This window comes from Poecilia latipinna, unplaced genomic scaffold (genome assembly GCF_001443285.1).
Source record: "Poecilia latipinna isolate Pla-1442-1.1 unplaced genomic scaffold, P_latipinna-1.0 Scaffold3548, whole genome shotgun sequence".
Taxonomy (NCBI): Eukaryota; Metazoa; Chordata; class Actinopteri; order Cyprinodontiformes; family Poeciliidae; genus Poecilia; species Poecilia latipinna.
Genome location: NW_015116164.1, coordinates 31791 through 43869, shown reverse-complemented (window position 1 = coordinate 43869; position 12079 = coordinate 31791). Strand labels below are relative to the sequence as shown.

The window sequence follows — 12079 nt, the reverse complement described above, 5'->3', positions numbered from 1 at the left end:
GCTGAGAGCCCAGTAGGCCTGGTCCTTGTCAGGATGCGGCTACTGTCTTTGAAATCAAGTTTCTGCTATTTTTGCGCGTTCAGAAGGAGAAGGACAACACATCTCTGCATCACAGGTGAGCCCCTTTCACGGTTTTAACTGAAATTAGCTAACTGTTTACCAACTGATAAAGAAATGTGTAATTTCTGAGCCATGCTGTTTATGTACATGCACTGCAGCTAGATATTTTTACTATATGGAACATTTAATTTTCCCAGACGCAACACTTCCATTAATGTTTCTGTAGGAAGGACTGCATAGATTATATTTCTGGTCTACTGTAGACTGTACTTAAAGTTATTGTTCATGGCAGAAGCAACTTTTCCAAGTTTGGATCAGTAATTTGAATTACTTTGAGTGTGAAATGTTCATGCATGCAAGTTAAATCTGTGAAGAACACCTTAGCTTTTGTTTCAATACTTTGGTAATACTTGGAAGTATAAAGCTTGGCATCAGAGCTAATATTTAATATTTTCCTTTGACCTCTTGACTCTCACCCCCAAAATACTTGCACTAAAGTCACTGGGTCCATGACAGTTGAAGGGTTTTAAGATAAGAGCATTTAAATATTAATATTTTACAGTTTTTCTCAGTTTGGGTGCATTTCTGAGAACAGAATTGAAATTCTTAAAACTACCTGTTCAATCTTCAAATTACTGTGTCACTTCTGCACATCAAAAAATGAGTTTCTCATTCCTTTTGCAAGTTTTGCTTTTGTACATCATGTAACTGATTATGTGCACTTCTCTGCTTTTCCACCGTTGTAATTTGCTTTAATAATGTTGATCAAAATATGTTAAACGTGTCTGTGTTGAATTCTCAACTTCCAAAACAGCATAAGTTCATTGTGTAAGTCTTAACATGCATAAGTCTTAAAGTTGTCATAATGTCAATCATATTTTAATTAATTTATAATTGATTCTTTTCTAAATCTGTCCTGAATTGGTAAATTGCTCCCAAGTGAGTCCTGAGTTTCTCTAACAGGTCAATGTATGAACCATTAGCTCAACCAACGATCAACCAGTTTTCTGAAAACAGATTGAAGGTGCATCTGTGAACCATCAGTTGGCAACAATATGGTGTACATAGCCAGAACACAACACAATGTTACATTTCTGAGAACTGATGAACAAGTATCTGGACAGAGTAAACAGCCAGAGAGAAGAGGAGTGAGGCTGAGGAGGAAATAGTTGGGAGGAAAGCAGAAGAAGAGTCAGAAGAGGCTGAGGACATCTGCCAGTTTCTATCAGTCCAACATCAGGATATGGCTGCAACCCACAACATGATGCTGATGGAGGTCCTCCCACCCTACTGTTCATTACTTAACCCCACTGAGGAACCTTTGTCAGCATGATGATGGAAATTAAAATGTAATGTAATTATGTAATTTCTACAGCACTGTACAGTTTTCCATGAGGAGATTGTCCTATGGTTTATTTTCTACTTTTTTTTGTTCTCTGCATTTCTGTCTTTTTCTTTCTGAATCACCATCAAAAATTACAGCAAAAGCATAAATGTGAATTTTGTAGCCTCTTCCCATGACTAATCAATTTGACCGTCTCATCTGTACATAGAGAAACTATAACTTATTATTTTGAGTCACTGATATGTTAACTGACAGAATTTTGAGAGTTGAACTAAGGATTTTTCAAGCAAACAAATGCTATTTTTGCTGTTTCTGCAAATTGTTTTGAGAAATGCGCTTACTGTTTTGTAAATGCCAACAATGACTTGAGAAATGCACCAAAAGTGACTGAGAAAATCTAACATAGCATAAATTGTCTCAGGTGTATCTATTTGTTTGCCTGTATGAAACGTGTACACATTTACAGCTTTGTTTCTGCTAGCTTGCAGGAATTGTAACTTACATAAATGGTTGAAGACAACTTATTGGCCTTCATGAGACTCAGATAAATGGTGAGTATCTATTTCATAAATTGCCTAAAACAGTTATATTTGCTTTTATTTGTGTATTTTGTCTGGTTGCAGAGAGGATCACACCTGTAGTCAACAAACAAAGGTTTAAGAACTACTGACTTTTCAGTCAGAAATGATCACACCGCCTGGTTGAAGTACCAGTCTCCATATGCAAGTCAACAAAGGTGAAACAAACATTTAAGCGAATGGTACATTTATATGATGTTCATGTAGTGCATCTTTCTAACTTTTGCTTTGTTTGTTTTCCAGCAGAGAGGAAACACTCGGTTGACAACATGTGAGTCTCAATTTCAACCTGTGACTACAACCATCCTGAGCAAACTCTGAACTCAGTGACTCTCAACCCCAGAACAAGAATCGTTTTATCACCGGTTTTTCTTCTACAATAGGTTATCTCTTATGTCGACACATGCTGTTTTTTTTTGTTTGTTTTGTTTTCCAGATCTCAGTAATACCGTGAGGAAACTGGACAGAAAATAGAATTGGTTATTTTTTTATCTGAATTTTTAAATAGAAATTGTTTCTTTAAGTGGATTACTCATAATCTGTATTTTTTGTTTAATTTGAATAAATATTCTTTATAACTTTCTGTATAGAAATGCTGACAACTTACACTTCCTTGTGTGTTGTACTATAATTTTTATGGTAAAATTCTGGTAAGAACAGTGACCAGTAATTTACCATAAGGTTTTTGTTTGTTTTTTTACAATAAAATGTCAATATATCATACAGTCTGGCCGTGTTTTTCACTTATGTAGATATTATGCCTCAGGCAGTATGACCGTATTTACTACGGCAAAACCACATTAAAATTTTTTTTAACATATTTTAGGAATACGGTATTTTACCATATTTGGGAAATACGGTAAAAAACTGGCAGTTTTGGTTGCCAGAATTTTACCGTATAAAGACGGTAAAATTCTGGCAACCACAGCTGCCAGTTTTTTACTGTAAATTGACGCCGTTTTTTTTTTTTACAGTGTGGGCCTCACTTCTGAAGCTGCTGCCTTCGCGACCCGAACCGGAAGAAGCGGAAGAAAATGGATGGATGGATGGATGGATGGAATTCATGTGATATTTCTGACAGAAACTTCAGAGTACAAATAAAATCAAACACTATCTCACCAGAACTAGTAAGGCTTTGAAAGCAACTAGATAGCACTCCCTAAGACTGACTTAATTTAGTTTAATTCATTATAAATAGATTTATTTTCATGATTACTAGCTTTTTTAAAAACGCTGTCTTTGTAATGCTTTAAAAGCTGCAGCTGTTTTCATTTATTCTGCTCAATAAAAGGCTAATATGAAATATGGTGGTGTAATGGTTATCTTCCTGGCCTCACCTGTTCTTATGCCTGGACAGCCCTTCGGTCTGGATGACAGGACATGGTGGAGGTGGGAAGTTCGGCGGCTTCACCACCCTCCTGCTCCTCAGGTTGAAGCTGCTGCTGTTGTGAGGGGATCTGCTGTCCCAGCACGACTTCGTGTTGTTGCTGGTCCCGCGGTACTGGAATGTGCGCTGAGGTTTGGGAGGGGGCAGTGCGTCGCTTGTGTTGCTCCTGCTGTTCTCCCACAGCAGCCTGTCTCCCTCCAGCTTCCTCCAGAAACCCCGAGACGTGTAGAAGTTTCCAGCAGGCATGTTGTCGTCCTGATCACCAGCTGAAGGAGGTAGAGGCTTGGAGACGATTAAGATGTCAGGAAGGCGATCCACTTTGGGGTTGCCGTTGGCTGAAAAGACTGGGTTGGCTGAAGAAAGGGTGTCTGTGTTAAATTTGCAAGTTGCAAAAGTTTTTGCTGTGCTGTTTTTTCCAGGAGATGGATTTGAAAATGAAGTGGAGGATTTCTTGAACAGTTCTGATTTACGAGCAGCCACGCTGTGGACGTCATGAGCTGGAGATTCCCTGAAGTCTAACTCTGTACTTTTTGCTCTTGAGCGGCTATCTCTGGCAAGAATTCTGACTCCCAAGCCTTCATCGGAATATCCGTTCCCCAGAAGATCACCGGACAGCGTTCTGGACACAGCAGGAGGATGTGCTTTGACTCCTCCATCTCTGCTGCTGCTCTGTTGGGTCCGACTCTCCCACTGGGAGATCTTCTCCTTAATGTTGACCCGCTGCCCTGCCGGCCGGCCCTGCCGAATGGTGCTGGCCTCATCCATCCCCCGCCTGCCCTGCTCCATGGTCGGAGCCAGCATGGTGAGACGGGGCGAACCGGCTCACCTCCACTGCTCCATCAGTAAACACAGGAAAGGCCTTTCTAACAAACCGGAGAGCAAAAATCCACTCGATCAGGTGTTAGGTCCGAGTTATCAGCCAACAGACTTAGAGCTGCTTCCTTCTATGTGTCTTGAACCAACCAAGAGTCATTTCTCTCTTGTCTCATTTTGTAAACAATCTAAAAAGAAGCAAAGACAAAAAAAAATGCCTTTAAAAACATAGTCTCAGCCACCACACTGCAAGGTCACAGGGGTCAAAAGGCAACACCAGGATAGTTTACAAAAAGGTGGAGTGAGGAACAGAATGAAAAGAACGGCTGCAAATAAATAAATAAATTTAGAGAAGAAAGAGAGACAGTGACAGGGAACTAGATTACCACAGCGCTCTGCAGCTGGTTTGTGGCTTGAGCTGTCCAGGCTTTCAGCCGGAGGGGAATTCTGTGTCGCTGTCAGCGGAAACCTCACTGCTGCCTAAATATGAAATGCCAGTGATATAACAAAGTGCTGCATCTGATTTAATGCAACAACAAAGCTGCCTTTCACAGGAATGGAAAGTATGGGCTCCAGTCAGAGCCAATGAGAGACACAGTACGATCAAAAGGAGTCCAGAGTTATGAATTTCTCTACAAGCTTCTCACCACAACTCCAACTTTCAGGCAGTCAGGAAATCCTACTTCATTCTCACAAGTTTAAGGCAATAAATGTGGCTCCCTTCTAACTTGTGAGTTTGTGATGTGTTCATGTCATATAAAAAGTTCTTACATTTTTAATACATTTTGAGTTTTTTTTTTTTAAATCTGTATTAGAGACTTGATTTTTATCTTCTCTACCCATAAATGACAAGCTGATTGGTCATAGATCTTCTTTGGATCAGTACACACATAATACCTAATTTTACAGGTTGTGTCAGCAGGACCACTCTTCAGTGTAGAAGCTGTTACAAAAAGAGACTCATATTGCCAATTTCAGCATTGAGGAAGCAGGGAGATGTAAGAATCTATTTAAAAAGAAATTATATCTTCATTCAATTTATTGAAGATGCAGGAGGGTGAGCGAGAGCAAGGCTTTAAGGAAATAAGAAGACTGAGCAGAGTGCAGGGACCATGGGCTAATATAACATAAAGAGTTTAAACAAAAAATGTTAACATTATTTTGAAATAATATTAAAACCCTGTTTCACATGTAGCGTGAAGTCAGCTCTGCTAAAACATTCATATCAATAAAGTAGAATATGAGTTCTGATGAGGCCCATTTGTCAGATTAAAAGTAACTTTTAACACAAGTAACCTTTATAGTAAAGCCAGATATTACACATTTCTGTATTATTTTCATTGGTTTGATGCAATATTCTGTAAGTGGAAAATCATCATAATTAATAGAAATAAAGCCTTTCAAAGATCCATCTGTGTGTAAATAATCTATATAATGTGTTTTGTGTTGTGGTTATGTTCCTGCAATTAATGGACTTTTCAAGAATATTCTAATAGGTCTGTATGAGGAAGGTTAGATCATTATGAATACTGTATTGTTATCTTTTATATATGTATTAAAGACAAAGGATGATCATCAGCATCCTTTGTTTTGGTGGGTGCATCAAAAAAACTCCTTGTTTGAAATTTTGTTTAAACTTATCTGCCTTCTGATTTGGAAATTTATAATTGCATTCTTGCCATCTTAAACATTCAAATAAAAAATGTGCAGTTTTTTGTTTAGATTTTTCCTTGCATGAGTTTCTGTCAAACACACATTCCTTTCTGCACATGCTCAGACAGGCACGTCTCTGGCAGATATTTTTCAAAGGGTGATGATGTAACCTGGTTTACAACCACAACTTCTGGTGTTTTTCTTTTTTGAAAACTTTTAACTTACAACCTCACTCATGGTAATCTGAGCCAAGAGAAGACAATATGAAGGTTTAAGCATTAAGTAAAAGGCAAACATAACCAGCTGGTGATGGAAAGCATTTCACCCACATTTAATGGATGATGAAACTCAGACATAATATAAATATTTGGAACTAAATGAACTCCCTTCTCTGTCTGTAGCACATGAAGCGATAATGACTGGCCGCAGACATTAAGTCATTTATATCAGGATCCACTTTGACTCTTATTCAGCATTAGTCGCTATATGCTTCTGCACCGAGGCTCCTCTCACTGTATGGAAGCTAACTATTAGGACACGTTGCACATGAGGAAGCTGGAAAAACCCGATAAAAGGGAAAGATATGCTCAGAATCACAATAACTATGAGCTGAATTCCTGCAGAGTAGCACAACACCAGGGCCAGGAAAATCTAGATTTAAATAGGGACGGCCTAAAAATTATGCTTTTGTTTAGTTTGACCTAAATTAAATGTATGCACTGGAATGTCGCCCTAAAACTGCCAGATCTCGAAATGACAATGCATCCCCAAACTGACCCACTTCTGCAACATTTGTCTGGACTGCACAGGAAGGCATGAGCTGGGTTTCCTGAGCAGCAGGAAGAAGGATCAGCAGCCTGTCTGTAATTACGGTGCAGAGAGATTTGTGACCTCTGATCTCAGCTATCTTTGGACTATTTATGATCACACCATGTGTTGGCAATCAAGCCGTACCTCTAAAAGACACTAAATACTGAAATGCACTGGCTGCATGACAGTTACCATAGCACCGTTTTGGCAAATAAGCATGAGCCGGTATGAGACTGTCATGGTACGACACCCAGAGTTAAACAGATAAATCCGTGAAGTAAACACACTTTCACAGAAGTCACAAAAAAACATAAAACACAAATGTATGTACATAAATAATGTATTGATTATGTCAGTTATCAATAATGTTCTTTATAATATTTGTTCATTGTTACAATTTCTAAATAGATAGAAAATATAAAACAGTCACTAATTATTATTTCTTCTGTTTTTAAAAGCTTATTGTAAAGTGTGTTGCAGAAGTTTAAGAAGCTGATAAAAGCTGGTTAATTTGATAGGTAGCCTGCAGTCTGCTGCCACTCACAGCTTTAAAATGTCACCTCAGTGTTGGGGGTGTTCCTGTTTTTTACAGTAGAAATTATTTCCAAACTAACAAATTAGTCTTTGTTGTAAACCAGGAGAAGTGTAAAGCACATTTCTCAGCTAGTTGGTCAGCAGTCCACAGCAATTAGTGAGGGAGGTGCAGAACTGTTTTACACCATGCTCCACTTAAAGCTGCACCAGGTAACTTTTATAACTATTTTTTTACATATTTGTGGAAACTGTCACTAAAGTTTAGTATGAGACAAATCTGTGAAAATCAAATATTGAACTCTTTTCGCTTCTCCCAGTGTTAACTAGAAAACAACCAATCAGAGACAGGAGGCGGGTCTTAGCCCTGTCAATCAAGCCCATGTGCATACCATTATCAGCAGAACTGATAACAGTTTCTTTGGCACATTTACCATGCCGTTCACAAAATTGATTGACAGCGCTAAGCCCCTCCTCCTGGCTCTGACTGGTTGTTTTTGACAGGTCAGGGAGGAGCAGGAGGAGATCGAGCTTTTAACAGATTATCTGTGTCATATTATTCTGTCATGACATGATGACACGTTAACAAATGTGGATTTTTTTTTTTTTTTGTCACGTTACATACTGTGGCACCTCTGTGAAAGAACTTTAAATGTCTTGCAGTTTTAAAACCATACCTTTTTAAAACCTCAGTAAACGTTGATACCAGTATATATTTCTGTCAGGTTAGACAGAAACCAGACGCATCACAAAGTACCCCGTCATCACTTTCAGCAACTAAATTAAACCTAATTGTACCTTCAGAATCCACCCCAACACGCCCTCTTCAAGATGGCAGCATGACAGGACATGTTGTAGGTGAGCTGTTGCAAGAACCCTAGCTTACCATCAATGGTGACAGTTAATGCTGTAATACAGGAAAACTGCTGGTTTGCTACAAGCCAGGATAAAAGAGTGAACCAAGAAAGAGTCTTTAAATTACTGATCAAACAGCAGAAAGCTTTACATTCATTTGGAGGACTCCACTAGAAGCCTTCATAACATGACAGTTATATCATTTAGAATAAAAAGTTTAGAAAATAGTCATACAAAAATAATAGGGGGACATTCATTGACTTAGCAGTTTTTCCTTCACTTGTGTATGATTTAATTAAATAAATATTGGCTTAATAATACACACTTCCTATTTTATCAAGCAAATAAATATTATTATGGTTTAAAAAAAACAACCCACGGACAGAAAGAGAAGTACGAAAATGTTTATACTAAAAATGCAGCTTAATTTCCCTGATATGGTTAAACAAGATTATTAAACGATGCAGAAATATGTTGGAAAGAGGGTGACAGGAGTAGTTAATAACAGTTAAAAATACATTGTATTATTTTCACCATATGTGAGTGAGACATATTTTATAACAGTTAGCATAACGTTCATTTAGCAACTGAATGCAAATCGCTGTTTACCTGTCGTTAACTTAAACAAAGAGTCATAAAAGTTAAATGAAACCCAAAATAACAAATAAGCAATAATACTTCCTCTAAAAATGAGACTACGTACCATTGCAGCTCATAGTGGTCAGTAAAATTCATATGCTCTACTCGTGTTGCTTCCTAAAAAATGATAAACATAAAATCCCCTCGGTCTCATCGTTCAGGCTGAGGAGGTGGCCACGTTGGGATTCAGACAGAGTTACTGGAAACTTCCGCTAATCCGAATCAATCATATAAGGGATGATAAAAACGAGTCGTATATTCAACCACCTGTAAACACCAGCAACAGTTTCAAAGAAGCGGGACACACAGAAAGAAAAGCAGATAAACCAAATCACTTCTCGCCCAGCCTCTGGACAATAAATATTAAGTCAGACGGACAGGCACTACTTCCGGATATGCTTTTCAAAATAAAACCTGGAAGCCATACAGAGCGACCACAGGAGCAATGTTCATAGGGAGGTGAAACTTTTATTATGCTAGTTCAATAACTTCTGGTTGTCACTCTTCGTGTTTCTGTGTAACTTGACAAAGTTTTGGACTGTGAGAAAGTTTTTTTGGAGTTTTTCAAGTGGGAAGACGTCACCGTATCCACTCCAGCACCTGTCAACATGAATAAGTACAGATTTTTTGACGTGTCCCGGAAAATTCAGACACCAGACCCACATGTTAAAATATATAAATAAGCCTGTACTGTAGCCTGAGACTGTAGTTAAGAACAGTCTCCCAAAATGTAGATAGTTACATTTTGTTATTTATATATACATTAAATATTGGAATGTCAATCCACTTAACTCATAATATGAATTTATATTAGTATTTTTTTTTACCTATATTAGCATTTCATTATGGAATTCCTGTCAAGAATCAGGATGATGTATAATAAATCAAGACGACAAACAACTTCATAAAATGTGCATGACCATTTACAACAACTAAGTTCCTCTTCTTTATGCTGACACAACAAAATCGAGATAGACCTAAACTTTGAACGACATAAAAATACGTATAAGTTTTCACAGGCAGCACAATTCAATAAATCATTAAACAACATGTAATTGCTTATTTACAATGCTATTTCAGAGTTCTTTGTAGGAAGAAATTATGAATTTATTTATTCAACTGTTTCTTTTTCATGGACCGAAACATTTCTCAGTTTATTTTTCATTTTAATTTGGTATTCTTCATTATATTGTGTATATACTCATAGTTTTACATGCTCATTAAAATCGTTCAGAGCTCACATATTGCTGTTGTAACACTGCTTCAAGCTAAGTAACTGTATGATGACTAAATCAATGCAAGTTTATGCAAATAACAAAAAAAAGAAAAGAGAGTTAGTTGTTATTTGTAATGTTTTATTTCAATTGATTGTTGTGCATAATGTTTCTCCCTCTGGAAACAGTGAAATCCATTTATCCAAACCATTCTGTTTCAGAAAGATCCCACAGTAGTTCATCAGAAGTGTCTGTTTCTTTAAATGTTGCAAATGGTTTCTGTTGTCAAAGTCCTCCTGTAAAAAACTTTAGCATAATCCTGTCTACACCCGTTTCAGGTGAGCTTTGACAAAAGGCTTGCGTGTTTCCGCTGTGTTCACTCCACCTTCAGGCCCTCCTTGATGAGGTTGAGCTCATAGCACAGCGTCTCAAAGCGGTAGGCCATGCGGATCTGAGCCACGTTGGTTTTACGGATGTCGTTGCCCTCTGGGCCTTCTTTCTGGTAATCTGAACCCAAGAAGTGAATCTTTTCCTGAAACCAAAGCCCAGGTATGAGAAGCAGATCTACTTGAAACAAGCCCGATTAATGCCAGGTGAATACAAAGGTGTTTTTCATTTAAAGCAGTGTCATAATGTTAGTTACCTCATGAGACAAGCCACTCTGCAGCACACTGTTCCTGGCAATCTCACACATGTCACAAGTGCTTAGCTTGAACACCTGAGCTGCGATGGCATATTCTTCCATTAGGGGTTCCTGCGAACATAAAAACTAAGTTAAAAAAGGGTTTAGACATCTGTTCTGTTTCTTTTATGTGTGTCCAATGTACAGTGTTTTTCACTCATACTTTTGTTGGACAAGGCAATTCATAAAGATGTCAGTGAAACATTGAACACAAAGACCAACTTCTGACCTTAAAACAACTATAGGATATATAATAGCCTTTGTGAACAGCACTTAGTATGTGATTGTTATGTGCATCATTGTAGCCCTAAGCGCCGCAGACCTTGGTGTAGTGGAACTGCATGGGGTCGTCAGTGGACAGAGACACCATCAAGCCCTTCTGGTGAAACTCCAGCAGTGGGTTCTTGGCATACTCCAGGAACAGGCTGTTGTTGCTAAGAGGGGACATGGCGATTGGGATCTGGGTCAAGAAGTACAAGTACTGGAGAACTGGACTCTGTTTGGAAAAACATTGACAGGTACAAATCATGAGTTTCCGAGGTTAGATATCATTTGTCAAGGCCTGGCAGTCTGAGAAGCTGTTTCCCTTACACCCAATCTTTCAAAAATATTTTTCTGTCACTGTCACTAGCAAAAAATTGTTAAAAACCAGCAATACAATCGACAGTACCAACACTTTACAAGCAGAGTAATTAGCATTTAACATACTTTAGTATTTAGTTTTTAGGTTAAAAATGACAGAAATTTGCTTTGGGACTGGCCCCACCCAATACATGCAGTATATTTCTTTAACAATATTTAATAAGAAATCTGATTGATTTAGCATAAATAGTTAAAGATATTTTCTCAGAACATTTTTCAAGATGTACCAGAGCTTTTAGGAACTGAATTACTTTGAATACTACCAAAGTGTAATGGACAATTTCACCAAAAACAAAACATTTGCATTTATAATTAAAGCAAAAATAATGGAATCAGATTAACATTGAGTCTCTTAACACCTGTAACAGGAAGTAATTTTATTTTGAAGTGCCTTTGTTTGCAATACCAAAAGGTGAACTGTGCAAGAATAATGCTACATATGTTTTGTAATCCCATATCAAAGTTGAGCTTGTTCTAGTTGTAGAACTAGAACGATCAGAAAATAGTGATCGTTCTAGTTGTAAGTCAAAAAATAGTGAACATAACAAGTTGTTTTGGTGCTGGCAGCTATTGCCAAGGCAAGTTGATCATATATTTAACACTAAAGGAACATCTTCATCAACAGATGAAAACACTGATATGTTTCAAGGGTTCAAACAGGTTACAAACCGCTGGAAGTGAAAAAATATTTATTACTTAAAATTATTGATATGTGGAAAGCTATGCACTGTTTCAGGACTTCTAAAGTAAAGTAAGAACATTACAGAAACTCGAGGCTATTATGGACAACACCAGCCACCCTCTGCACATTGTCATCAGCGGCCAGGAAAGCAGGTTCAGTGGGAGACTGCTTCTTCCAAAGTGCAGGAC

General features: G+C 37.8%; 2 protein-coding genes and 1 long non-coding RNA gene across 8 annotated transcripts in view; 1 reads left to right on the top strand and 2 right to left on the bottom strand.

Annotated features, from left to right (window-relative positions):
* The first annotated feature begins 1701 nt into the window (after positions 1 to 1701).
* On the top strand, positions 1702 to 2452 carry LOC106941206 (uncharacterized). Of its 3 annotated transcripts, none has more exons than XR_001423301.1 (3): positions 1702 to 1956; positions 2029 to 2141; positions 2227 to 2452. It is a non-coding gene; the product is annotated as an uncharacterized LOC106941206 (long non-coding RNA). The 3 variants fall into 3 exon arrangements; XR_001423303.1 differs by having other exon boundaries at positions 1702 to 1960; XR_001423302.1 differs by having other exon boundaries at positions 2230 to 2259.
* A 594-nt stretch (positions 2453 to 3046) lies between these two features.
* Positions 3047 to 9044, bottom strand: LOC106941203 (uncharacterized). Of its 2 annotated transcripts, XM_015024142.1 has the most exons (3): positions 8736 to 9044; positions 4570 to 4663; positions 3047 to 4371 (listed from the first exon to the last, which is right to left on the bottom strand). In XM_015024142.1, the coding sequence occupies exon 3, from the start codon at positions 4169 to 4171 to the stop codon at positions 3317 to 3319; it is 855 nt and encodes a 284-aa protein (XP_014879628.1). In that variant the 5' UTR covers positions 4172 to 4371; positions 4570 to 4663; positions 8736 to 9044; the 3' UTR covers positions 3047 to 3316. The 2 variants fall into 2 exon arrangements, with proteins under 2 accessions (XP_014879628.1, XP_014879627.1); XM_015024141.1 differs by lacking the exon at positions 4570 to 4663.
* A 961-nt stretch (positions 9045 to 10005) lies between these two features.
* The window catches only part of ampd1 (adenosine monophosphate deaminase 1 (isoform M)), a 22913-nt gene continuing 20839 nt past the window's right edge, over positions 10006 to 12079 (bottom strand). For all 3 annotated transcript variants that reach the window (XM_015024146.1, XM_015024147.1, XM_015024148.1), the window contains 3 exons: positions 10890 to 11063; positions 10529 to 10639; positions 10006 to 10417 (listed from right to left, as the gene is read on the bottom strand). In XM_015024146.1, the coding sequence (XP_014879632.1) occupies positions 10262 to 10417; positions 10529 to 10639; positions 10890 to 11063 (441 nt within the window). In that variant the 3' untranslated portion in view covers positions 10006 to 10261. The remainder of the gene's footprint in view (positions 10418 to 10528; positions 10640 to 10889; positions 11064 to 12079) is intronic.

Excerpts from the sequence above, each read along its gene's own strand:
- LOC106941203 (XM_015024142.1), bottom strand. The coding sequence starts at position 4,171 with ATGCTGGCTCCGACCATGGAGCAGGGCAGGCGGGGGATGGATGAGGCC.